This window comes from Salmo trutta, chromosome 19, assembly GCF_901001165.1.
Source record: "Salmo trutta chromosome 19, fSalTru1.1, whole genome shotgun sequence".
NCBI lineage: Eukaryota > Metazoa > Chordata > Actinopteri > Salmoniformes > Salmonidae > Salmo > Salmo trutta.
The window spans coordinates 49,030,224-49,054,540 of record NC_042975.1 but is presented as its reverse complement, the minus strand read 5'-3'; the positions used below and the strand labels follow the sequence as shown (position 1 = coordinate 49,054,540).

The 24,317-nt window shown below is 43.8% G+C and overlaps 1 protein-coding gene and 1 long non-coding RNA gene across 2 annotated transcripts; one reads left to right on the top strand and one right to left on the bottom strand.

Moving 5' to 3' along the window:
* Positions 1-6,643: 6,643 nt before the first annotated feature.
* Positions 6,644-8,008, bottom strand: LOC115154886 (uncharacterized). The gene is made up of 3 exons (XR_003867960.1): positions 7,843-8,008; positions 6,963-7,295; positions 6,644-6,870 (listed from the first exon to the last, which is right to left on the bottom strand). It is a non-coding gene; the product is annotated as an uncharacterized LOC115154886 (long non-coding RNA).
* A 9,810-nt stretch (positions 8,009-17,818) lies between these two features.
* On the top strand, positions 17,819-23,975 carry cdx1b (caudal type homeobox 1 b). Its single transcript, XM_029701574.1, has 3 exons — positions 17,819-18,369; positions 22,734-22,882; positions 23,158-23,975. The coding sequence occupies exons 1-3, from the start codon at positions 17,958-17,960 to the stop codon at positions 23,353-23,355; spliced, it is 759 nt and encodes a 252-aa protein (XP_029557434.1). The 5' UTR covers positions 17,819-17,957; the 3' UTR covers positions 23,356-23,975.
* Positions 23,976-24,317: the final 342 nt, after the last annotated feature.

Below are 24,317 nucleotides of genomic sequence, written 5' to 3'. Positions count from 1 at the left end.
AAGAATGGTACCAACACATCCACCGAGAGCAACTTCTCCCAACCATCCAGGAACAGTTTGGTGACGAACAATGCCTTTTCCAGCATGATGGAGCACCTTGCCATAAGGCAAAAGTGATAACTAAGTGGCTTGGGGAACAAAACATAGATATTTTGGGTCCATGGCCAGGAAACTCCCCAGACCTTAATCCCATTGAGAACTTGTGGTCAATCCTCAAGAGGCGGGTTGACAAACAAAACCCCACAAATTCTGACAAACTCCAAGCATTGATTATGCAAGAATGGGCTGCCATCAGTCAGGATGTGGCCCAGAAGTTAATTGACAGCATGCCAGGGCGGATTGCAGAGGTCTTGAAAAAGAAGGGTCAACACTGCAAATATTGACTCTTTGCATCAACTTCATGTAATTGTCAATAAAAGCCTTTGACACTTATGAAATGCTTGTAATTATACTTCAGAAATTCAATAATAACATCTGACAAAAATATCTAAAGACACTGAAGCAGCAAACTTTGTGAAAATTAATATTTGTGTCATTCTCAAAACTTTTGGCTACGACTGTATAGTATTAAAACACTTGAGTGTCTCCCTTGATCCTAGGTCCTGGCAGTGTTGTGCAGACTCAGGACAACTGAGCTTTGGAGAAATACGCATATTTAAAGAGGAGTCCGTAATTTGCTTTCTAATGATTCTGATATTTTCGTCAAAGAAGTTCATGAATTTATCACTGCTGAAGAGAAAAGCCATCCTCTCTTGGGGAATGCTGCTTTTTAGCTAGCTTTGCGACAGTATCAAAAATACATTTTGTATTGTTCTTATTTCCTCAATTAAGTTGGAAAAATAGGATGATCGAGCAGCAGTGAGGGCTCTTCGATACTGTACGGTACTGTCTTTCCAAGCTAGTCGGAAGACTTCCAGTTTGGTGTAGCACCGTTTCCGTTCCAATTTTCTGGAAGCTTGCTTCAGAGCTCGGGTATTTTCTGTATACCAGGGAGCTAGTTTCTTATGACAAATGTTTTTGTTTTTATGTGTGCGACTGAATCTAGGGTATTACGCAAGGTTAAATTGAGTTCCTCAGTTAGGTGGTTAACCGATTTTTGTGCTCTGACGTCCTTGGGTAGGTGGAGGGAGTCTGGAAGGGCATCTAGGAATCTTGGGTTTCATAGCACAGCTTTTGATGATGCTTGGTTGGGGTATGAGTTGATTATTTGTTGTGATTGCAAATGTAATAAAATGGTGGTCCGATAGTCCAGGATTATGAGGAAAGACATTTAAGATCCACAACATTTATTCCATGGAACAAAACTAGGTCCAGAGTATGACTGTGGCAGTGAGTAGGTCCGCAGACATGTTGGACAAAACCCACTGAGTCGATGATGGCTCCGAAAGCCTTTTGGAGTGGGTCTGTGGACTTTTCCATGTGAATATTGAAGTCACCAAAAATTTGAATATTATCTGCCATGACTACAAGGTCCGATAGGAATTCAGGGAACTCAGTGAGGAACGCTGTATATGGCCTACTGTAAACAGTAGCTATAAAAAGTGATTGAGTAGGCTGCATAGATTTCATGACTAGAATTCATGACATTTACTAGAAGTAAATGTTAGCAACACCTCCGCCTTTGCAAGATGCACAGTGGATATGGACATTAGTGTAACCAGGAGGTGAGGCCTCATTTAGCACAGTAAATTCATCAGGCTTAAGCTATGTTTCAGTCAGGCCAATCATATCAAGATTATGATCAGTGATTAGTTCATTGACTATAACTGCCTTGGAAGTGAGGGATCTAACATTAAGTAGCCCTATATTGAGATGTGAGATATCACAATCTCTTTCAATAATGACAGGAACGGAAGAGGTCTTTATTACAGTGAGATTGCTAAGGCGAACACTGCCATGTTTAGTTTTGCCCAACATAGATCGATGCACAGACGTGGTCTCAATGGGGATAGCTGAGCTGACTACACTGTCTGTGCTAGTGGCAGACTCCACTAAGCTGGCAGGGTGGCTAACAGCCTGTTGCCTGGCCTGCACCCTATCTCATTGAGGAGCTAGGGGAGTTAGAGCCCTGTCTATGTTCATAGATAAGATGAGAGCACCCCTCCAGCTAGGATGGAGTCCGTCACTCCTCAGCAGGCCAGGCTTGGTCTTGTTTGTGGGTGAGTTCCAGAAAGAGGGCCAATTATCTACAAATTCTATCTTTTGGGAGGGGCAGAAAACAGTTTTCAACCAGCGATTGAGTTGTGAGACTGCTGTAGAGCTCATCACTCCCCCTAACTGGGAGGGGGCCAGAGACAATTACTCGATGCTGACACATCTTTCTAGCTGATTTTCACGCTGAAGCTATGTTACACTTGGTGACCTCAGCACTGTTTCATTCTTACATCTTTCATATCTTCAGTAGGTCCTATGATTGAGTGTAGTCTGGCCCAGGGGTGTGAAGGTGAACGCAAAGGCACTGGAGCGACGATCCGCCCTTGCTGTCTCTGCCTGGCCGGTTCCCCTCTCTCCTCTGGGATTCTCTGCCTCTAACCCTATTACGGGGGCTGGGTCACTGGCTTTCTGGTGCTCTTCCATCCCGTCCCTAGGAGGGGTGCATCGCTTGAGTGGGTTGAGTCAGTGACGTGATCTTCCTGTCTGGGTTGGCGCCCCCCTCGAGTTCGTGCCTTGTGGGAGATCTTTGTGGGCTATACTCGGCCTTGTCTCAGGGTAATAGGTTGGTGGTTGAAGATATCCCTCTAGTGGTGTGGGGGCTGTGCTTTGGCAAATTGTGTGGGGTTATATCCTGCCTCATTGGCCCTGTCCGGGGGTATCGTCGGACAGGGCCACAGTGTCTCCCCAACCCCTGTGTCTCAGCCTCCAGTATTTATGCTGCAATAGTTTATGTGTCGTGGTGCTAGGGTCAGTCTGTTATATCTGGAGTATTTCTCGTCTTATTCGGTATCCTGTGTGAATTTAAGTATGCTCCCTCTAATTCTCTCCCTCTTTTTTTCTCTCTTCTCTCTCTCTTTCTCTCTCTCTTCTCTCTGAGGACCTGAGCCTCAGAATTACCTTGCCTGATGACTCCTTGCTGTCCCCAGTCCACCTGGTCATGCTGCTGCTCCAATTTCAACTGTTCTGCCTGTGGCTATGGAACCCTGACCTGTTCAATGGACGTGCTACCTTGTCCCAGACCTTCTGTTTTGGACTCTCTCTCTACCACACCTGCTGTCTCTAACTCTGAATGATCAGCTATGAAAAGCCAACTGACATTTACTCCTGAGGTGCTGACCTGTTGCACCCTCTACAATCACTGTTATTGTTATTATCTGACCCTGCTTGTCATCTGTGAACGTTTGAACATCTTGGCCATGTTCTGTTATAATCTCCACCCGGCACAGCCAGAAGAGGACTGGCCACCCCTCAGAGCCTGGTTCCTCTCTAGGTTTCTTTCTAGGTTCTGGCCTTGGGAGTTTTCCTAGCCACTGTGCTTTTACATCTGCATTGCTTGCTGTTTGGGGTTTTCGCCTGGGTTTCTGTACAGCACTTTGTGACATCAGCTGATGTAAAAAGGGCTTTATAAATACATTTGATTGATTAAAGCAAGTTTGCTGCAATTCTACACATTTTGCCATGGGCGGAGATAAGATTTTGCAATTTTATAACACATTTTATGCAATTTTACTCACTTTGCCATGGGTTGGAGAGACATTTTGTAGGTTTTTAATATGATATCTGAGTGAAACTGGGGCGGCAGGTACCCTAGTGGTTAGAGCTTTGGTCCAGCAACCGAAAGGTTGCTAGATCAAATCCCTGAACTGACAAGATAAAAATCTGTCGTTCTGCCCCTGAACAAGGCAGTTAACCGACTGTTCCTAGGCCGTCGCTGTAAATAATAATTTGTTCTTAACTGACTTGCTTAGTTAAATAAATAAACAAAATCAATAGTGGCCATTCGACCATGATTCCTAAATTTAGATAGCTGGCCGCAAACTAATTTACCAATCTAAAAATTGTTAGCTGACATGGGCTAATTGAGTGACTATCAGTGACTGACATGTTTTCTACTATTCCAACTTGCCACAGTGACTTGAGACCCCTACTGAGTTCAAATTCGGATGATTTGTTTATTGATCCAAGGGGCTTCAAAAGGCCGCCAGTTGCCCATCTTGTTCTAGATGTTAGCGGGGTGAACAGGCCGTGGCTCGGGTGGCTAAAATCCTTGATGATCTTCTTGGCCTTCCTGTGACACCGCGGTGCTGTAGAGTCCTGGAGGGCATGTGTTGGGCTGACTGCAACACCCTCTGGAGAGCCCTGCGGTTGTGGATGGTGCAATTGCCGTACCAGGCGGGGATACAGCATGCTCTCAATGGTGCATCTGTAGAAGTTTGTGAGGGTCTTAGGGTCCTAGACACATTTTTTCAGCCCCCTGAGGTTGAAGAGGCGTTATTGCGTCTTCTTCATCACACTGTCTGTGTGAAGGGACCATTTCCGGTCGTCAGTGATGTGCACACCGAGGAACTTGAAGCTTTTGACCCGCTCCACTGCAGCCCCATTGATGTGGATGGGGCGTGCTCTCTCTGTTGTCTTCTGTAGTCCACGATCAGCTCCTTCGTTTGTTGACATTGAGGTGAGGTTATTTCCTGACACCATTCCGCCAGGGCTCTTACCTCCTCCCTGTAGGCTGTTTCGTCATTGTTGGTAATCAGGCCTACCACTGTTGTGTCATAAGCAAACTTGATGATTGAGTTGGAGACCTGCATGGCCATGCAGTCATTGGGCTGAGCACGTACCCCTGAGGGGCCCCAGTGTTGAGGATCAGAGTGGCGGAAGTCCAGGACCCAGTTGCACAGGGAGAGATTCAGACCCAGGGCCCTGAGCTTAGTGATGAGCTTGGAGGGCACTATGGTGTTGAAGGATGAGCTGTAGTCAATGAACAGCGTTCTTACATAGGTATTTGTCTAGGTTGTCGGGTAAGGTGGAGGTGATATGGTCGTTAACTAGCCTCTCAAAGCACTTCATGATGGTAGAAGTGAGTGCTACGAGGCGATAGTCATTTACTTCAGTTACCTTTGCTTTCTTGGGTACAGGAACAATGGTGGACATCTTGAAGCAAGTGGGGACAACAGGGATATGGATAGATGTAATATGTCCTTAAACACTCCAGCTAGCTGGTTTGCACATGATTTGAGGATGCGGCTTGGGATACCATCTGGGCTGGCTGCCTTGCGAGGGTTAACGTGCTTAAATGACTTAGTCACGTCGGCCATGGTAGAGCCCTTCACGGGCATGAATTTTAAGCCAGAGTCCTACCCATTTCCGTGACATTCAGGCCCTACCTTACCCAGGTCCGTTGGCTTCTGCCAAATTTAAGGCTTTGCCCGAAATCCGAAATAACTTCCTCCGTTAGTAAATCCATTAGCTGCTCCTGCGTATGTCACTTCCTCCCTGTGCGCAGCTCGCTCTGAGTCTGTTAGTATCCATAGCAATGGCACCGCTTGGGCTGCTCAATGAAAAGACATGAGAGAGCAGTTAGCTGTTAGCTACTCATCGTCATTCTAAACTCCGACAAAACTCAAGGAACATAATTATTTTCTATGAAATAAGCACTTCTGACACCATGTTATAATCTTAGCAGAGCACGCGCAAATGGCTCAGCTTCAAAATGTTAGTGATCAATTTAGTGATACCTGAACCCTGAACGTACCCTAGTTATTGATGAATAACCAGGCTCTACCCGGGCCCTAACCCAATGTATAATGTTAGGGACAAATAATGTCCCCCGGTCAAATAGTGTCCCCCTCTACGTCACAATGGGATCCGATAAACTATTAGCATCCGTTTCTATATCAACGGTGTGATGACCTAATTTGGAGATCATTACAGCCTAAATTACGTTATTTTCATCATCACAATGCAAACGAGGCTGATTTCTGCGACAATTTCACTGTTTAAACAAGTTTTGTTTAGCTAATAAAATCATTCATTTTGAACTACTTTTGGGTACCTTGTTAACATTACAACATGAAATCCATGTCTTAAACGTGGCTACATTTTGGAAATGGCAAAGAAAACATCTAATCTGCTTGACACATTAAAGTTATTTACCTTACAGATCACGAATTCAGCTAATTTCCACTCCATTCATATGCAAATCCATTTGATTCATACACTGGCTTGTCATGTTTTCATTTTAACCTTCCCTTATCTACACTGAAATAATATAATTTCAGTCGTCCTCTATTATGATTTTTAGTTTTTATATATTTCGCATAGCTCATTATTACACCCTTGTGGTTTAATATATATATATGTATATTTTGCAGGTCCTAGGATACAACAATGAAATTAATACCATCAAAGGATACCTTACAACTTACAATAATGAACACCTTGTGAAACAGCTGTGAAAACCAACCAATATTTAAGATTTTAATACATAAACTTTGATCGTTTTTGGTACAGTTGTGTCATAAATTTATTTTCACAGATTTTTTTTGGTGCACTCACATGACAATCATAGACTAAAATACTGAATTTTGGTGTTTGGAATATAGAGGAGGTGGTTGCTGTGTGGGTGGGAGGTTCTGCCTGTCACTTGTTCTCAACAGGCAGCCAGTCTCGGAAGGGGGACTTGAAGAGGTAGACTGCAAAGTCCAGGCAATGCTGCTCTCTTTGTTCTGGGTGTTTGCAGTGCTAGTGTTTTTAGTTAATCTGTGTATCTCACATATTATGTGCCCGGTATGATAGAGCAAGAAAACCTTCTTAGCAGATAATGACATCATGACAACAACAGTATCTGTAAATGATGTAATGAAAAGTTGGAGGGTGGTTGGTAATGAAGGACATCATGTGGATCCAAGTCTGGGTGTTGGGTAGAACCCCAAGCTCCTGGAGAACAGGAGCAGAGTTAAAGGGAACAGGGTAGAAGACAGAGACGTAAACAAGCAAGTTACACTTCAAATTTGAATTGGGTCACTTACCGATCATATGCCATGGTGAAACAACTTTGATGGGCTTCAATTCCGGTGCCACAGTCTTCGCCCTCTCAATCTTCTGGCAGGCTAGACAGGGTGCTCTCTGATATGACATTCATTGAACTCATAATAATTTCAGATATAATATAATGTGATTAATAAACAAAAGGTTATTTCACTTGCCCAGAAGAAGTGTAGGTTGATTTTGGCAATCACGCGCTTCACTCCGAAATGACCAGCATACATCTCGGTCAGCACGGCCTCCTTCTCTTCTTTAGTAAAAATCACCTCCCTGTGTGGCTGGCCATCCTTCCCCCGTAGGTAGGTAGATATGATTACCTAACAAGTTTGAAGAGAAGAGTTGTTGAAATACTCAAGTCTAAGTACATTTTCACTGCTGTCTTTCTCTCTCTGTCTGTATTCCACTCAGTTCCCACCTCTCTCTCCCTCCCTCTCTCACTTTCATCGTTTCTTTCTCACTTTCTTCCTCCCCCCTCTCTGTGTCTGTCTAGCGAAGACACCTAGTTAAGGGCATTTGGAAATACCATAATTGCTTACACCTATCCATTTGATTGATCAGGTTTAACTTATAGCTAGACACCTCAATATGACAGACATATAACTATATCAGTGGAGGCTGCTGAGGGGAGGACGGCTCATAATAATGGCTGGAATGGAGTCAATTGAATGGTATCAACCACATGGAAACTACATGTTTGATACCATTCCATTTACTCCATTTCAGACATTACTATGAACCATCCTCCCCTCAGCAGCCTCCACTGAACTATATGTATAGCTAGCAACAAGTTAACGTTAGATGGAATATGGTTGTCCATACGAAATCCGTCCAGTTATCTAATAGAAGTTAACTGCTTAACATTACCCTGAATTGTGAATTTCTCTGCATGTTGCGCCTCTTGCCGAGATCAGTGCTGTCTTCATAGTACTTCGCCTGGTTGGAAAGATAAAAGAAAATCTCCCCAAGGGATGCCATTGAAGTGCAACTACATACAAACAGAAAGCTGCAATAACAGTTACAGTAGCTTGCTAGCTAGCTAACGTTAGCTAAATAAAACTGTCTGGCTGAGTGAGCTAGCTGGCTGTCACGTTCGTCGTAAGGAGTGGACCAAAACGCAGCGGGAATGTGTATGCTCATCTTCTTTATTTAGAAGAAAACCAAAATAAACACACAACGAGGAACAGCTGCCTCCAATTGAAGGTCAATCCAATAAACTAAACATAGAAATAGAAAAACTAGAACGAACATAGAAATATACCAACATAGAACATTAACCAAAAAAACCCGAAACACCTAAAACAAACACCCCTGCCATGCCCTGACCAAACTATAATAACAAACAACCCCTTTTACTGGTCAAGACGTGACAGTACCCCCCCCCCCCCCCCCCCCCCCAAAGGTGCAGACCCCGGATGCACCTCAAACAAAAAACACACAAATAAACCCCAAAACAAAAATAATCCCAAACTAAAGGGAGGGAAGGGAGGGTGGCCACCGTCACCGATGGTTATTGTGCTACACCCCCCCCCCCAATCCTCCTACTATGGAGGTGGCTCCGGCTCTGGCCTTAGTCCCCAACCTAACCTGTCCACCCCCGCTGAAGGCTCAGGGCTAAAGCGCGTCGCTGGAGACCTCAGGCTGAGGCGCGTCGCTGGAGATCTCGGGCTGATGCACGTCGCTGGAGACCCCGGGCTGATGCGCGACTCTGGGAGCTACGGACTGGAGGGCGACTCTGGGAGCTCCGGACTGGAGGGCGACTCTGGGAGCTCCGGACTGGAGGGCGACTCTGGGAGCTCCGGACTGTAGGGCGACTCTGGCTGCGCCAGTTCCGGACTGTAGGGCGACTCTGGCTGCGCCGGTTCCGGACTGTAGGGCGACTTTGGCTGCGCCGGTTCCGGACTGTAGGGCGACTCTGGCTGCGCCGGTTCCGGACTGTAGGGCGACTCTGGCTGCGCCGGTTCCGGACTGTAGGGCGACTCTTGCTGCGCCGGTTCCGGACTGTAGGGCGACTCTGGCTGCGCCGGTTCCGGACTGTAGGGCGACTCTGGCTGCGCCGGTTCCGGACTGTGGGCCGTCTCTGCAGGCTCCGGACTGTGGGCCGTCTCTGCAGGCTCCGGACTGTGGGCCGTCTCTGCAGGCTCCGGACTGTGGGCCGTCTCTGTCGGTTGCGGACTGTGGGCGTCGCCGGAAGCTATGGACGGAGAACTGTCGCCGGAAGCTCTGGACTGGGAACTGTCGCCAGAAGCTATGGACGGGGAACTGTCGCCGGAAGCTCTAGACGGGGAACTGTCGCCGGAAGCTCTAGACGGGGAACTGTCGCCGGAAGCTCTAGACGGGGAACTGTCGCCGGAAGCTCTGGACGAGGAACTGTCGCCGGAAGCTTTGGACGGGGAACAGTCACCGGAAGCTCTGGACGGGGAACTGTCGCCGGAAGCTCTGGACGGGGAACTGTCGCCGGAAGCTCTGGACTGGACAGGCGCACTACAGGCCTGGTGCATGGGGCTGGCTTTGGAGGCGCCAGACTGGTAACACACACCTCAAGGCCAGTGCGAGGAGCAGGAGCAGGACGAACTGGACTGGGCTGACGCACTGGAGGCCTAGTGCGTGGGGCTGGTACTGGAGGTACCAGGCTGGAGACACGCACCTCAAGGCTAGTGCGAGGAGCAGGAACAGGACGTACTGGACTGGGCTGACGCACTGGAGGTCTGGTGCGTGGTGCTGGCTTTGGAGGCGCCAGACTAGAGACACGCACCTCAGGGCTAGTGCGAGGAGCAGGAACTTAATACACCGGGCCATAAACAAGCACTGGAGGTCTGGAGCGCACAGCCTGCACCACCCGTCCTGGCTGGGTAGTCACAGTAGCCCTGCACGGGAGGAGTGCTGGCACAGGGCGAACTGGGCTGTGCAGAGGCCTGATGGCTGCCGTGCGTAGAGCAGGCGAAGGGTAGCCTGGGCCTAAGAGATGTACTGGTGGCCAGATGTACTGCGCAGGCATACTCCTACCTGGCTGGATGCCCACTCTAGCACAGCACTTGCGAGGGGCTGGAATCGCTCGCACCGGACTGTGCGTGCGCATGGGCGAGATCGTGCGCACTTCCGCATAGACCAGCGCTCTCATGATCCGCTGCTCCCCATAATAAGCACAGGGAGTTGGCTTAGGTCTATTACCTGACCTAGCCACTCTTCCCGTGTGCCCCCCCAAAAAAATTATTGGGGCTGCCTCTCACACTTGCTAATCTGTGCGTATAATGCCTCGTAATGACGCCGCTCCGCCTTGGCTGCCTCCAGCTCCTCCTTAGGTCGCCGGTATTCCCCAGCCTGGTGCCAAGGTCCTGCCCCGTCCAAAATTTTCTCCCATGTCCATGACTCCAAATCCCTCTGCTGCTCCTTCCTCCACTGCTTGGTCCGTTAGCGGTGGGTAGTTCTGTCACGTTCGTCGTAAGGAGTGGACCAAAACGCCGCGGGAATGTGTATGCTCATTTTCTTTATTTACAAGAAAACCAAAATAAACACTTAAACAAAAACAACGACGAAAAACAGTCCTGTAAGGCACACAGCTTACATACAGAACAACTACCCACAAAAACCCAGGAAAAAACACCCCTACTAAATAGGACCTTCAATTAGAGGCAACGAGGAACAGCTGCCTCCAATTGAAGGTCAACCCAATAAACTAAACATAGAAATAGAAAAACTAGAACGAACATAGAAATATACCAACATAGAACATTAACCAAAAAACCCCGAAACACATAAAACAAACACCCCCTGCCACGCCCTGACCAAACTACAATAACAAACAACCCCTTTTACTGGTCAGGATGTGATACTGGCTAGCTAGCCAACTACTGTAGCTGGCTAGCTGACTCGGCAGACTGAGGTATATAAGTACCATAGCTAGCCACGTCAATCTAAAAACAGCTTAAATTATTTATTCCTATTTAACAAAATGTACTTATATAAAGACAAAAATATGGTAAAGAAAGTGTTCTCTTTCCAGTCTTTTTGGTCCTCTGAAGCAGCAGGTTGTCACTGTCAAAAACACCGTCCTTGGAGAGCAATTCTGAGGTAATAATTTTGCGTGGACTGAGTGAGCGTTTATGCGGTGAAATAGAACTAGAACTGCCCGCATCCTCCTTCCTTCCCGACCCCTACGAGGTAAAATATAACCAAGCAAGGAGTTGATAGAATTTCGGTAGCGTTTTCTTCAGATTTCTCAGGATATGCGGTTTCCTCAGGATATGCCTCAGGACATGCGGTTTCCAGTTTGCATCCAGTGCATCCAGTGTAGTTTCGTGAGAGCTGTTGCGGTGTTGGCATGGGGTTGAATATAGACGGCAGTGTAGGTGGTAATGCGATCAGCATTTGATGGTGAGGTATTCCAGATCGGGAGAACAAAAGGACTATTCACCACCCTACTCAGCATGCTGACAGAGACCAACATATTCTACTGTTGCCATAATGGTGCTTGGGCATATCTGACATGTCCTCAAGCTTGCCATTCAGTTTTATCAGAGAATAATGTATGACTTTAGTAAGGAGTGGTAAAGCAAAATGTAATTTGGAGTGCTCAAAGCCTAGATAGACATTGTAAGTAATTTGATGTACAGTACCAGAGCATATTATAGTAGCATCCCACTGGGCACACACTGGTAGAATCAACATTGTTTTTACGTTTTTTCAATGAAATATTGTTGAACCAACGTGGAATAGATGTTGAATTGATGTCTGTGCCCAGTGGGCAGTATTCTAATGTTTCTTTAGCATAAAGCAAGTCAGTGCCAAGTGGGATGGCAATGAAAGTGAGGGAGACCATTAGGGGAAAACTATATCTGACAGTGCAATTTATCTAAATAGACTGATGTAAAGAAACCAAATGAAATGGGTTAGCACCCACCGTACATATGGCTCTGTGAGTTGGAGGTTGGTCCAGCAGCTCTCTTGATCAGCCTAACTCAGCACATCTGTCAACACGTGGGATATTTAGGTCCATATGTTCCTCCGGAAGTGGAACAAACTGGGAGCAGAGCGGAGGCTTGACCGCAGGCAGACACAAGACTCTTTCAGCTGACTGTGTGTGTGTGTGTGTGTGTGTGTGTGTGTGTGTGTGTGTGTGTGTGTGTGTGTGTGTGTGTCTGTGTGTGTGTGTGTGTGTGTGTGTGTGTGTGTGTGTGTGTGTGTGTGTGTACATGTGTGTGTACATGTGTGTGTACGTGTACGTGTGTGTGTACGTGTGTGTTTGTGTGTGTGTGTACGTGTGTGTGAGAGAGAGAGAACCTATTGGATCCTGCACATGAAAACCAGCATCACAGATCCATCCCAGTACTGGAGCATGCCCAGAGTATGACCCTCAGTTTCCATGGTGATCTGCAGCGATAAACAGAGATAATATGAGGTCGTAATTATTTATTTTTAACTTGAAGTAGTTAAGAGAACTTTTGGCCAATGGAGTTGAAGGAAAGGAAATTATGCATGAAGACATAATCCCCAAACCAAGGATGCAGCTCAGAGAATAATGATTTCTTTGCACATTTTTACATTTGCTGTTCACTCACTCTTTACTCTCAACTTAGTTTTCTTTAATCAATTTGTCAGTTATACATATTTCACTCTATTGCTGTGTTCTTATAAAGCCTATGCAAGGTTTTGTTTGCTATTTCCATCTCAACAAAATTAAGTTTCAAGAAAACAATACCTTCTTTTTTCTGCTCCCATTCCACTTCTGGGGTGTAGGAACCAAACAAAACCAAACAGAATGAAACAGGGAGGGACCTACCTAAATGTGTCCAATAGAAACGTTGCAAAACGTTTTACGACGATGTAAAACCTTTTGCTACGTGTGCGACTTATAAATAAGCCCCATGCAATTTCCTAATTTATGCAACAGGGGGAGACAGAGGGCAGTTCACATTCAATCTTCACACAGGTCATCAGGACTGCACGCTCAGGTTAAATGTACGACCACAACAGAGACCCCATGCACAACTGTGTGTGGGCAGTTGTAAAATAAAAGATGAGTAAATGTGAATTGAAAACTTGTAGTATCAAGCAATAGTTAAAGGAGCATTCAGCATTTGCTACATCCATTTTTTGGCCTTAAATGAACGATACAGTGTGTACCAATTGATTCTTGAAGAATAGAACTTATAAAGGCCTCATGAGCTGAGTTTAACTCTCGTACCACATCAGAACCCAAAATATAAGCTTGTTTTAGTCCAATGTTTGTAAACAAAGCAACTGTAAACACTCTGTATAGTCTCAAAACATGGTTAAAAACTATCATTTTGATATCATTGATGGCCAGTCCTTACACCCATAGCTCTGTGTATGAATTTGAGAGTGATCACATTTCTCTATCCCCCATCCCTCAGGTTTTTACCGAAAGAGTGGAGCTTTGTTATTGTTTCAACTCCTGATTGGCCCTTTAAACTTTGACTGCGGAATATCTGAAATGTGGATGAAACAAATCACAACTGCCCTTGTTTTGAGAGCACCGCTCTAAAACATCTCACCTTGTTTCCTTAATATTCACGTAAGAATAAATTGATATTTAGTTCATATCCTAGATTTAGTTATAAGCATAAGCAATACATAAAGTGTAATAATACTTCAAATGGAGTCTACCTCTCTTAATCTTATCTAAAAAAGATCAAATACTACAACTACATGCCTATAAACATTCATCATGTCGAAATGAATGGTAACATAACATGCCAAACAACAAATCTCAACTAAACCTATACCATAACACCTTTCCACAATATTAAGATGTCTTTTTTTCGACTGATCCCTAATGAAACTCTTGGACTCAAATTCTCTCTCTCAAGGCACATTTTATTTGGAATAGTCATGGAGTACGCCATTCAGCATGAATTAAATGTGAAGCAATGACCGAATTATAATTTTGTACAAACGTACACAATGTGACTTTACCATTGCTCTTGTTCCACTGAATTGCATTGATCTCTTGGCTGTACACCCTCGTTTCTCCACCTGTTGTGTTGAGCTGAATCAATAGAGCAGTCAGCCAGTCAGCCAGGACTTCACTGTCTCCATGACTCGCAGGTCGGGTCATCCCCCTGACTGTCTCCATGGCACCCTGCGTTGACGAGGAAGTCACACCTGGTTGTGAAGTGTGACCTAACACTGTCACCCCTCCCCAGCCTGCTTTGAACTTTTATTTCTCATCTTACCCATTTTCATGATTGTTATTCATTTCTTCCCATGAAAATGTGTCCAAATTCACAATTGCATTTCTCAGGGCAAAACAAATGATGAAATACACATTCATGTTCATCTATAGTATGTTTATAAATCAGTTGTGTCTTTGACTGAGAAACAGAGAGAAATTCTATCAAATTCCATCTAGACACCGTTGCCTTAGAGCAAAGAATTTTTACCTAACTTGGCCTAAACGTCAGCACGACAGGTAACTTCCACAAAGCTGTGAACGATTTGAGAGACATGGCAAGAAGGGCCTTCTACGCCATCAAAAGAAACATCAAATTTGACATCCCAACTAGGATCTGGCTAAAATGACTTCAATCACTTATAGAACCCATTGCCCTCTAAGGTTGTGATGTTTGGGGTCCACTCACCAACCAAGAATTCACAAAATGGGACACACACCAAATTGAGACTCTCTACATGCAGAATTATGCCTAAACATCATCTGTGTACAACGTCAACCCACCAAATAATGCATGCAGAGCAGAATCAGGCCAATACCCGCTAAAATCCAGAAAAGAGCTGTTAAATTCGAGAGGCACCTAAAAGGAAGTGGCTCCTAAACCTTCCATAACAAAGCCATCACCTACAGAGAGATGAACGTAGAGAAATGCCCTCTCAGCCAGTTGGTCCTGGGGCTCTGTTCACAAACGCAAACAGACCCTATAGAGCCCCAGGACAGCAACACGATTACACCCAACCAAATCACGGGAAAAACAAAAAGATAATTACTTGACACATTGGAAATAATTAACCAACAAACGGAGCAAACTGGAACGCTATCTGGCCCTAGACAGAGAGCACACAGTGACAGAATACCTAACCGATGTGACTGACCCAAAAATAATACAAGCTTTGACTATGTACAGACTCAGCGACCATAGCCTTGCTGTTGATGTTACACGTTCCTGGCTATTGAGAAAAGACAGGCTATGTGCACACTGCCCACAAAACGAGGTGGAAACCGAGCTGCACTTCCTAACCTCCTGCCAAATGTATGACCATATTAGGGACGTATATTCCCCTCTTATTGCACCGACTCACAAAGAATTTGAGAGCAAACAACATATCTATTAGGCCAAATACCACAGTGTGCCATCACAGCAGCAAGATTTGTGACCTGTTGCCATATGAAAAGGGCAACCAGTGGAACACAAACACCATTGTAAATACAACCTATATTCGTCTGCTTATTTATTTTCCCTTTCGTACTTTAACTTTTTCAACATTGTTATACATTATTATAGCCAATAATATAACAATATGAAATGTCTTTATTATTGGGAAACTGTTGTGAGTGCAATGTTTACATTCAATTTCTGATTTTTATATTACATTTTTTGTTGATCTATTTCACTTGCTTTGGCAATTTTTCCCATGCCAATAAAGCCATTTGAATTGAATTGAGAGAGTCAGGCAGACTGGTAGTCTGTGGGAAGCAGTGGGAGAACGGCAGATAGGGCCGCATATTTACCATTAAGGGCGGGTGAGATGGGAGAGGCTTCCCCATGTCATTGTGTCCCTCTGTCCTCCCGGAGCCCGACAAACACTGTCCCAGACAGGGAGCCATGGGGAGCCACGGGGAACCAGAGCAGGGCCACTTCCCTGGGCCCTCAGCCTGGTGGAGGAACCCCCTCAGGGGCCAGACAGAGGTCACCTCACAGCACAGTCCTCCTCCTCGCAGAGCACAGGTGAACACGCCAGCCCACACAGAACATAGTGCTCCCGAGACGGCTATACAGGTGACAGGGAGAGGAGAGAAAACAGTAGAATGCCATAAGACACTAGGAAGTTCAAAGTCTCTGTAGCACTATACCCTTGCCCACAAATGCTTCTTCACAGTGTACAGTATGCTCTCACTGTTATTATTAGGTTATTATCAGGTTATTATCTGAACATTAACTGGTTCAAACTGTTTAAAATGATTAGTGCTGGTTTTTAAACTGCCCTAGTGTTATATAAACAGCCTTCAATATAATATGTTGAATTACATAAAATCCATCTAGGTCTGATTTTCTTTTGATACTGACAGAATGCTAAAAACTGTCACCTGAACTGAAATACACTGAATTCATGAGTTATTATTATATAGTTATCGTTCTGATTTTATGTTTATAATTATTTTCGTTTGTATTGTTTATACTGTTGATGTTGTTATAATAAGCATCTGTGTTATTGTATGACAGGAATGAAAGTACAATTTTACATATTTGAAATATCCTTCATAAATCAAAAATATCGTTTTTTAATAAATATCTTTTTTTTTATTTTTATAAATAGCTACAATTATTTCGATTTTTAGGACAATTAAGCTAAAAACGGTATTATTGAAATGCTTCATCCAATAAAAAAATTGTTTCTAAACATTCTATTCCATTTTGTTATTACCGGTAATAGCAGACACCTGACATAAACGAACTCTTGTAGATCTAAAGGAGAAAAAAAGAAGGAACACTTGAAATATTATACTCTATTTCGTTCGTAATTATGACTTGAACATTAAGGTCTGAATGAATTACAGTAGAATAATGACCTGGATGGACATCTAATGTTTTGTCTTTAATTATTTTTGACAAAATAGACGGTGTGATTTAGCTTTGAAGTCGTATTTCGTTTGAAATTCGATGTATTTCAATGGTATCTAAATGTAGACCAATTCTATTTGAATTGTGTGACCCTCGTAAAACTCAGCTACAACCTGCATGTTTTTTTCACTGGTCCAATTCCATTTCTAAAGCACAAGAGGGGTAACAACAACAGAGAAGCGTAAACTCGGGGCACCGAGAGAGCAATGAGTTTTAGTAAAATTCGGGAATATTCCATGAGCCACTTCCTCCTGGTTTAGAACAACCGGGAGGTGGACACGAGACTAGACCGGCATATCACCTCAGAGATCTGTTTGAAATCCCCTGATACAGCCATGGAGCCGCGCTATCTGTTTCAGCACACCGCAGAAAGAACACATTAATACTTTCCCGCAAAGAACACGGTCTATTCCGTATTTGAACGATACAATAAGTTGTAGCTGAAGGTCACTTGAAATATGTTATGCTCCAGCGGGAGAGTAAAATATATAGGCCAACTCATGAAATAAATATACATATAGGCCTAATATGACAAGGAATATATCACCCAAAACAAGAGATGAGCACACGGCAGAATGTCGGCTATCTAAGGGAATTGTATGGTTAGTATATAGGGTCGTTTAGCATTTAATAGGGATTTATTGGGGCACATTTATATGCACAACATGATTTTATAGATAGGCTATCTGTTTTGTTGTTTTTTTTAAAGGCCATGGCCACTCCAGGCCTTGCTACCACGTTCCTCGACCCGTCGCCATTTTATTCCACAAGGCACGTATGGGCGTTATGCGGACAATGCAGTGACAGGTTCTCCCACTGAGAAAATCAACATGGACTCATGTTAGTTTCTCCTGTGCGATTTGTAGCATTCTTCTAAATGCCCGTGACGGCTTTGATGCCGCTGCTCGGTTGCCTTTGAAATGCAGGCCCGTCTCTAATGCAAATTGTCCCTGGTGGGACAAGGTGAGGGAGGGAGGTGAGGGCTATAAAATGTTGACGTCAGCGCGACACCTCTTGACTGGCAGCGTGTTTAGCAAACAAGAAGTTGAAGAGTAGGTTATAGACCAGCCAGGTAGAGGAGGCCTTGGTTCAACAGAAACCTGGGGTAGAGGAGGCAGGAGCAACGCGCTTGACGCACACTATGCGCACGAGTTCCCATACGGAAAGATGTACGTGAGTTATCTTTTGGAGAAGGAACCCAGCATGTACCCAAATTCAGTGCGACATCCCAGCCTAAACTTGAACCATCAGAACTTTGTCCCCGCACCTCCACAGTATTCGGATTTCAGCGGATACCACCACGTTGCTGGGATTAACAATGACCCTCACCACAGCCAGGCGGGGGCCTGGAACCCCGCTTACCCGCCGAGCCGGGAAGAGTGGTCACCCTATGGGCCGGGGACAGGACCGTCCACATCTAATCCGGGACCAATAGGGTATAGTCCCCCAGAGTTCTCTCCAGTCCCACAACCCGGTCTTCTCCCGTCTATCAACTCATCTGTTGGGCAGCTGTCTCCCAATTCTCAGCGCAGAAACCCTTATGATTGGATGAGGCGGAGCGTACCACCGGCAAATTCAGGTAGGTTACTGAGGTGGTTTTTTGTAATCAAGAAGTGGATAATTTGGTTGTCCATAAAACCATAGAAAGTAAAACCTAAATCACGTTTTTAAATGTTTATTAAAATAATAATAAACGAAATGTATCTGTAGCAAATCACATACATATGAAATATGATGGGTTAAATTCAATATCTTGGCCCGTTTTCTTTCTCACATCAAAGATACTGAAATACTGTAGGCACCGTGTTGAGAGGAAAAAGCTAAACCAGAGCCACTGCCCTTGGGAGTCACATTCCTTGAATGATGCGTGCACCTGTTCTCTAAATTCAGAGACGAATTCGTGTTTCAACTCAGAAAGATTGAATACCGGGTTATCTGTCGCTTGATTTTTCATAGTTCTTTCATTCTTTAGTATTTGTCCAATCCCATCAAAGTATTTGACATTGCTGTGTATTGTCATATAATATCATACGTCACTGACATAAACTTTATATTTTGCGCTCATTGGCACAGTTGCTCTTCACTGCAATGCTTGTGTGAACACATGAATCACACCTCGCATGCCATCTTAAATTAGTGGCATTATCTCGTGCGTTTTATGGGTACAGATGTGGGATCTTAATTTGATCACTCTTTTGTTACTGCAAATTTTCCTGGACAGCAGGAAATGCAAATTTCTACTGTATTTGAGTTTTAAAAAGGCTTCTAAAGTTTGTAATTTCCCCTTTGAAATTTCAGACTTGAATTGCCCCAACAAGAACTCTAACATACACAAATTTTAATTAATTATAATCCATTCACATTTCCTGTTGCTGCAGAATTATTTTCCTGCTGTAGCAAACTGACCCAAATGAAGATCCTACATCTGTGTAGTATAGGCTATGTAATGTTTTAAAAAATATATATTTTTAATTTAACCTTTATTTAACTAGGCAAGTCAGTTAAGAACAAATTCTTATTTACAATGATGCCCTACACCGGCCAAACCCGGACAACGCTGGGCCAATTGTGCGCCACCCTATGGGACTCCCAATCACAGCAATCAATGTATTGACAGTTGAGGGTAAAGCAGGGTATGCATTTTAATTGCATTGTGTGTTGACCTATTGAAATAATAAGCGCTCAATGATTATAGTTATAGTTATGATTATAATTGCCTATCATCGGTAGAGAATAGTAATAGTAGTAGTCTAGTAGTCTAATAGGCATAATGTAGTCTGTAATAGGCATAATGTAGTCTATAATAGGCATAATGTAGTCTATAATAGGCATAATGTAGTCTATAATAGGCATAATATAGACTATAATAGGCAGAATATAGTCTATAATAGGCATAATATAGTCTATAATAGGCATAATGTAGTCTATAATAGGCATAATATAGTCTATAATAGGCATAATATAGTCATCATCGAAATCATTTGGATTTTGTCTGGTGTAGATGTCACAATTATTACGTGAGCAATCACTCCTTTCCCCCGACATCTGCATATTTCATAATGTTACAGGATTCTTTCATAATTTCAATAAGAATCCTTTAGAGTCAGCTGAGACTGCTAAACCTGCAAGTGATCAAATGAAAGAAACAGTGCTAATGTTGGAAGATCTCGTTAGGCAAATGAAGAGGTTTGTTATGTTCTTGTATGTCAGCGACCTAGGGCTCTAGAATTGTTTTCTGTGTTGTAATTCTTTGTTAGGCATTATGTCTCAAGGCGCGAGTAGTTGTTGTCGACTACTTTGATGTCGCTCGCTTGGTTCACGCTTGTCCTCCACTAGACCTACGTCAGGCAATCATATAGGTCCTACTGATATAATACGCCAGGCAATGACATCATATGGCATGAGATTTATGAAAAATTATATTTTACGGACTTCAATTGAAGGGGCATGGAAGCACCTTAGCTGTACTGTGCCTACAGTTTGTATTAAATCACCTTTATCAGTACAAGCAAGCAGGCCCGAAGAGAAAATAGCAAATAATTCCAGAGTATGCATGCTCCTTCTGGCCTCATAGATTATAGGTACTGATACTGAATTACAAGAATGCAGTTTGAACCCATGTGAATCCAGTAGACCAAACTGCCCAAGCTGAGAGTTAGATGACTCCAACGCTTTACTTCCTGTGTAGAAAACCAAACAGAAATCAAGTTGTTGTCAATGGCTGCCTGGGACCGCTTATGACTACAAAGGCAGCAGGGACACAGACTTTGGGCTTCCATAAATGTCCTGTTTACTGTACCTATTGGATGTGGATGCTTCAAAAGTACATTTTTCTATCCAAAATTTGTCGTTCCAGTTCATGTGGTTATCTGGTTAACCCAGACAGAGAGTTCTACGGTCCGCGTTACAGATTATCTCCATGTCACTTTATCGTACCGGCCAGAAAATCTCCTTAACCTCAACTGCTTAACCATTTATCTCAGCAGCCATCAATGATAATTATTACAGAAGTACAGTGCTACATAGATTAATGGACAGTGCATCAATCATTCTCCACTCATGCAATGTAAACACTACCACTTCTCAAATTTTTCACATTTGGATTGGATTATGGTTTTTATGTGTTCTTGAATGCTGTTGGCATTTTTAACAGTTCCGTCAAGGGAAACTATCATCGGACTGTTGAATATTTCTGTGTCCTCTACAGTGCAGCGTTAGGATGCTTTGCCACCAAACATTCAAATGAAATGCTAATGTACAGGCTCAAAGTTAGCCCCTTGGTGGCCTTCTCATGTGACTGCAAACTGTGCTGTCGCTGGTGATGGGAGCCACTACAATCAGTACCGTTTTTGATTAACGCAGCATTACGATTGTATGGCTCAATACCCCCGTAGACATACACCTCAGATGCCGTCTGTTTAGGAGTGGTCCTCTCCTCTGTCAACATGGAAATTTGAAAACAACGGTCATTAGAGAATTACGAATCAGGAAGTGAAGAGAAACAATTAGGGGAACATTGGAGCAGGAGGGTGTGTTCTGTGTTTCAACAGCCTAATGGTCTGGATTAACTCTCTGGTCGTCAGGTCTGGCGCCCTCACGGGCAGCCCCCTCACCCTCTCAGCTCACACATTTTAATCTTTAACTTGGTCGCTGCATCTGCACTTAGGTGCCTCATTCACTATGGACAGAATTAAGTGACTTTTGATTTACGGTACCTAATTAAAAAGGCTAGTTGATCCCAGAGCTTTGCTACTTTATCTGTGTGTGTGTTTTAGTGAAAGGTTTCATGTATGAAATGAAGCAGAAACCACATTTTCACAGATGTCTGATGTCATCTTTATTTACTCTTCCAATGTTGCTTATTTACGGCATGTAAGTTAATGTGAAATCGGACTGGACAGTAGGCCAGTCATCCTCCCATTATAACCAATGCAGGTCAAGCCCTGTCTCCTAGTGAAAAGGAGTCCTACTCAGAATCACATCTGTTCAGCTAGTTTATACTGGGTGGGGGGTGGGGGGGTCTACTAAGCTGACATATGGAGTTGTTTTAAGTTGGTCATACCATGGATCATTTAGCTATTTGATTTATTATTTTAGGACCCCTTTATGTATAAAAAATATTGAATTTGCCCTTTACTGCTGTAGCCTATAGAAACGTATTGACTAACACAGCGCTTCCCAACTTTGCCGATCCTCAGGGGGTAGTTGGCCGATCTTCAGGGGATATTTGGCTGATCCTCAGGGGGTACTTGAGAAGACACATAAGACCATAGGCCTACCTCTGAAATGCACATGAGGGGGTACTTCAAGGGTACTCCGGGCAAAGCAAAATTCAGTTGGTGGTACAGTAATCGAAAAACGTTGGGAACCACTGGATTAACATATTCATAAATGGTAAGAAAGACAGTAAAAAAATGTATCATAATGTTTTAAAGTGTCTGTCCTTTATCTAGGAGATATAAGAAAGCTCAGGAAATATTTTTGTTTTTTGGACACATATTTAACCCATTATTTTTGTTGGCCACAAAACTACCTCCATACTTTCATTCATTTGTATGGGTTACCTTCAGATGAGTCCCGTGACACATCGTGTTCGTGAGAGTTTCGTCTTGTGGTCATATTCGCTTTTAGGCCAAACCGTTCGGACGTTACACACATTTTCGTGAGAAGACCGATTTTTGGGATGTCTCATGTGACAAACACTACTGTAGCTCGGCCACCTTCCACCGCAGATGTGGAAGGCCGAAATAGGCGGACGCGTTGGATTGAGATGCAGCCCATGCATATCTCCAGCTGAAATTGACGGATTTTTACTGTTACTTAGATCGACGCATGGGTGGCGTCAATAGACCCTTAAGGATTGAAGTTAGTCAAAATATAAGTTGTTTTTCTACATTTACACACACAATATAAAATTTGACAGATGGCCGTACTCTGTTGCAGGTGGTAAGACAAGAACGAAAGACAAGTACCGGGTGGTGTACACAGATCACCAGCGGTTGGAGCTGGAGAAGGAGTTCCACTATAGCCGCTACATCACCATCAGGAGGAAAGCAGAGCTGGCCACGTCTCTCAGCCTCTCAGAACGACAGGTCAGACACAACATCAGGGGACAGGGGACAATCTCTCCATTTTCTGTCTCTGTCTCTGTCTCTCTCTCTCTCTCTCTCTCTCTCTCTGTCTCTCTCTCACACACACACACACACACACACACACACACACACACACACACACACACACACACACACACACACACACACACACACACACACACACGTACACACACGTGCGCGTACGCGCGCCTTTCTCAAAAGTTTACCGGACCAGTCACGGAGCACTTACATCAAATCTTTTCTTTATTCCATAGGTAAAAATCTGGTTTCAGAATCGGCGTGCCAAAGAGAGGAAAGTGAACAAGAAGAAGATGCAACAGCCTCAGCCTGCGTCCACAACAACACCTACTCCCCCAGGCTCTGGCATGCCCGGCAACATTGCCATGGTGACCAGCAGCAGTGGTGGCTTAGTGTCTCCGTCTATACCAATGACTATCAAAGAAGAATACTGAGGACGATGGTCTGACGTGACGGGAAAAAAAAGACTCTTGTCCAAATCTAACCTGCAATAGCGACTGCCCCCCCCCGTCCCCCGTCCCCCGTCAACAGCTTGAGCAACACGGGGTCAAATGCAGGAGTCAACAGCTCCAAAGACAGACAACAAATAAAGACTTGCTGCTGTTTCCTTCGCTTTTGTAAAAAAATAAAAAGAATAATAACAAACGTCTAAAGGACCAGATAGACCAACACGAACGTCGGCCATGCGCAGTAGATCACCTGCTGGGTGTTGAAAAACTGTGGCAAATTCAATTTGTAGAATCATATGGAAATAAACTGAAAATGATGGCCCATGTTCTGTGGTTGAAGGCGATAGGACTGCCAGCCGCTCTGCACACGTTCGTGTTGGACTGTCTTGTCAGAAACTGATATAAGAACAGATATAAACATATATAGATATTAAACTGTTGTATTTTACTGTTATAATGGCTTCTACTGTTTCTATTGTTGATACATACCTCTTCTGCTCTGCCCATCACATACTGGAAATACTTGTAAATGGTTCTGATTCCATGCCAGAATAATAATAAGTGTATATTTTTTAAGTAATTTGTATTAAAAGCTTTATTGTAAACTCTGGAGCTCATTCTTTATAGAAGAGATTTTTTTTTAGAAGAGATTTGGAGCACACATTTACAATATGACCATCTGTCACACACTTAGAATAACATAATTTCAAAAGTGTCCACAATGTGAAATCCTACTTCAATGTCTTAAGGCTACGTAAGTGTGGCCATAAGCTTACTGTGCAACACGTGTTTTTTCGAGGCACTCAAATGACAACAATGCATTTCAAATGGGAATGATTGGGATAAACATCATTGAAAAAATGTGATTTCAGCTGACACTTCATCTCTGGATCAATCTAATTTGTGAAAGTTAAAGAAAACCGTGTAAGTGATCATTGTGTATCGAA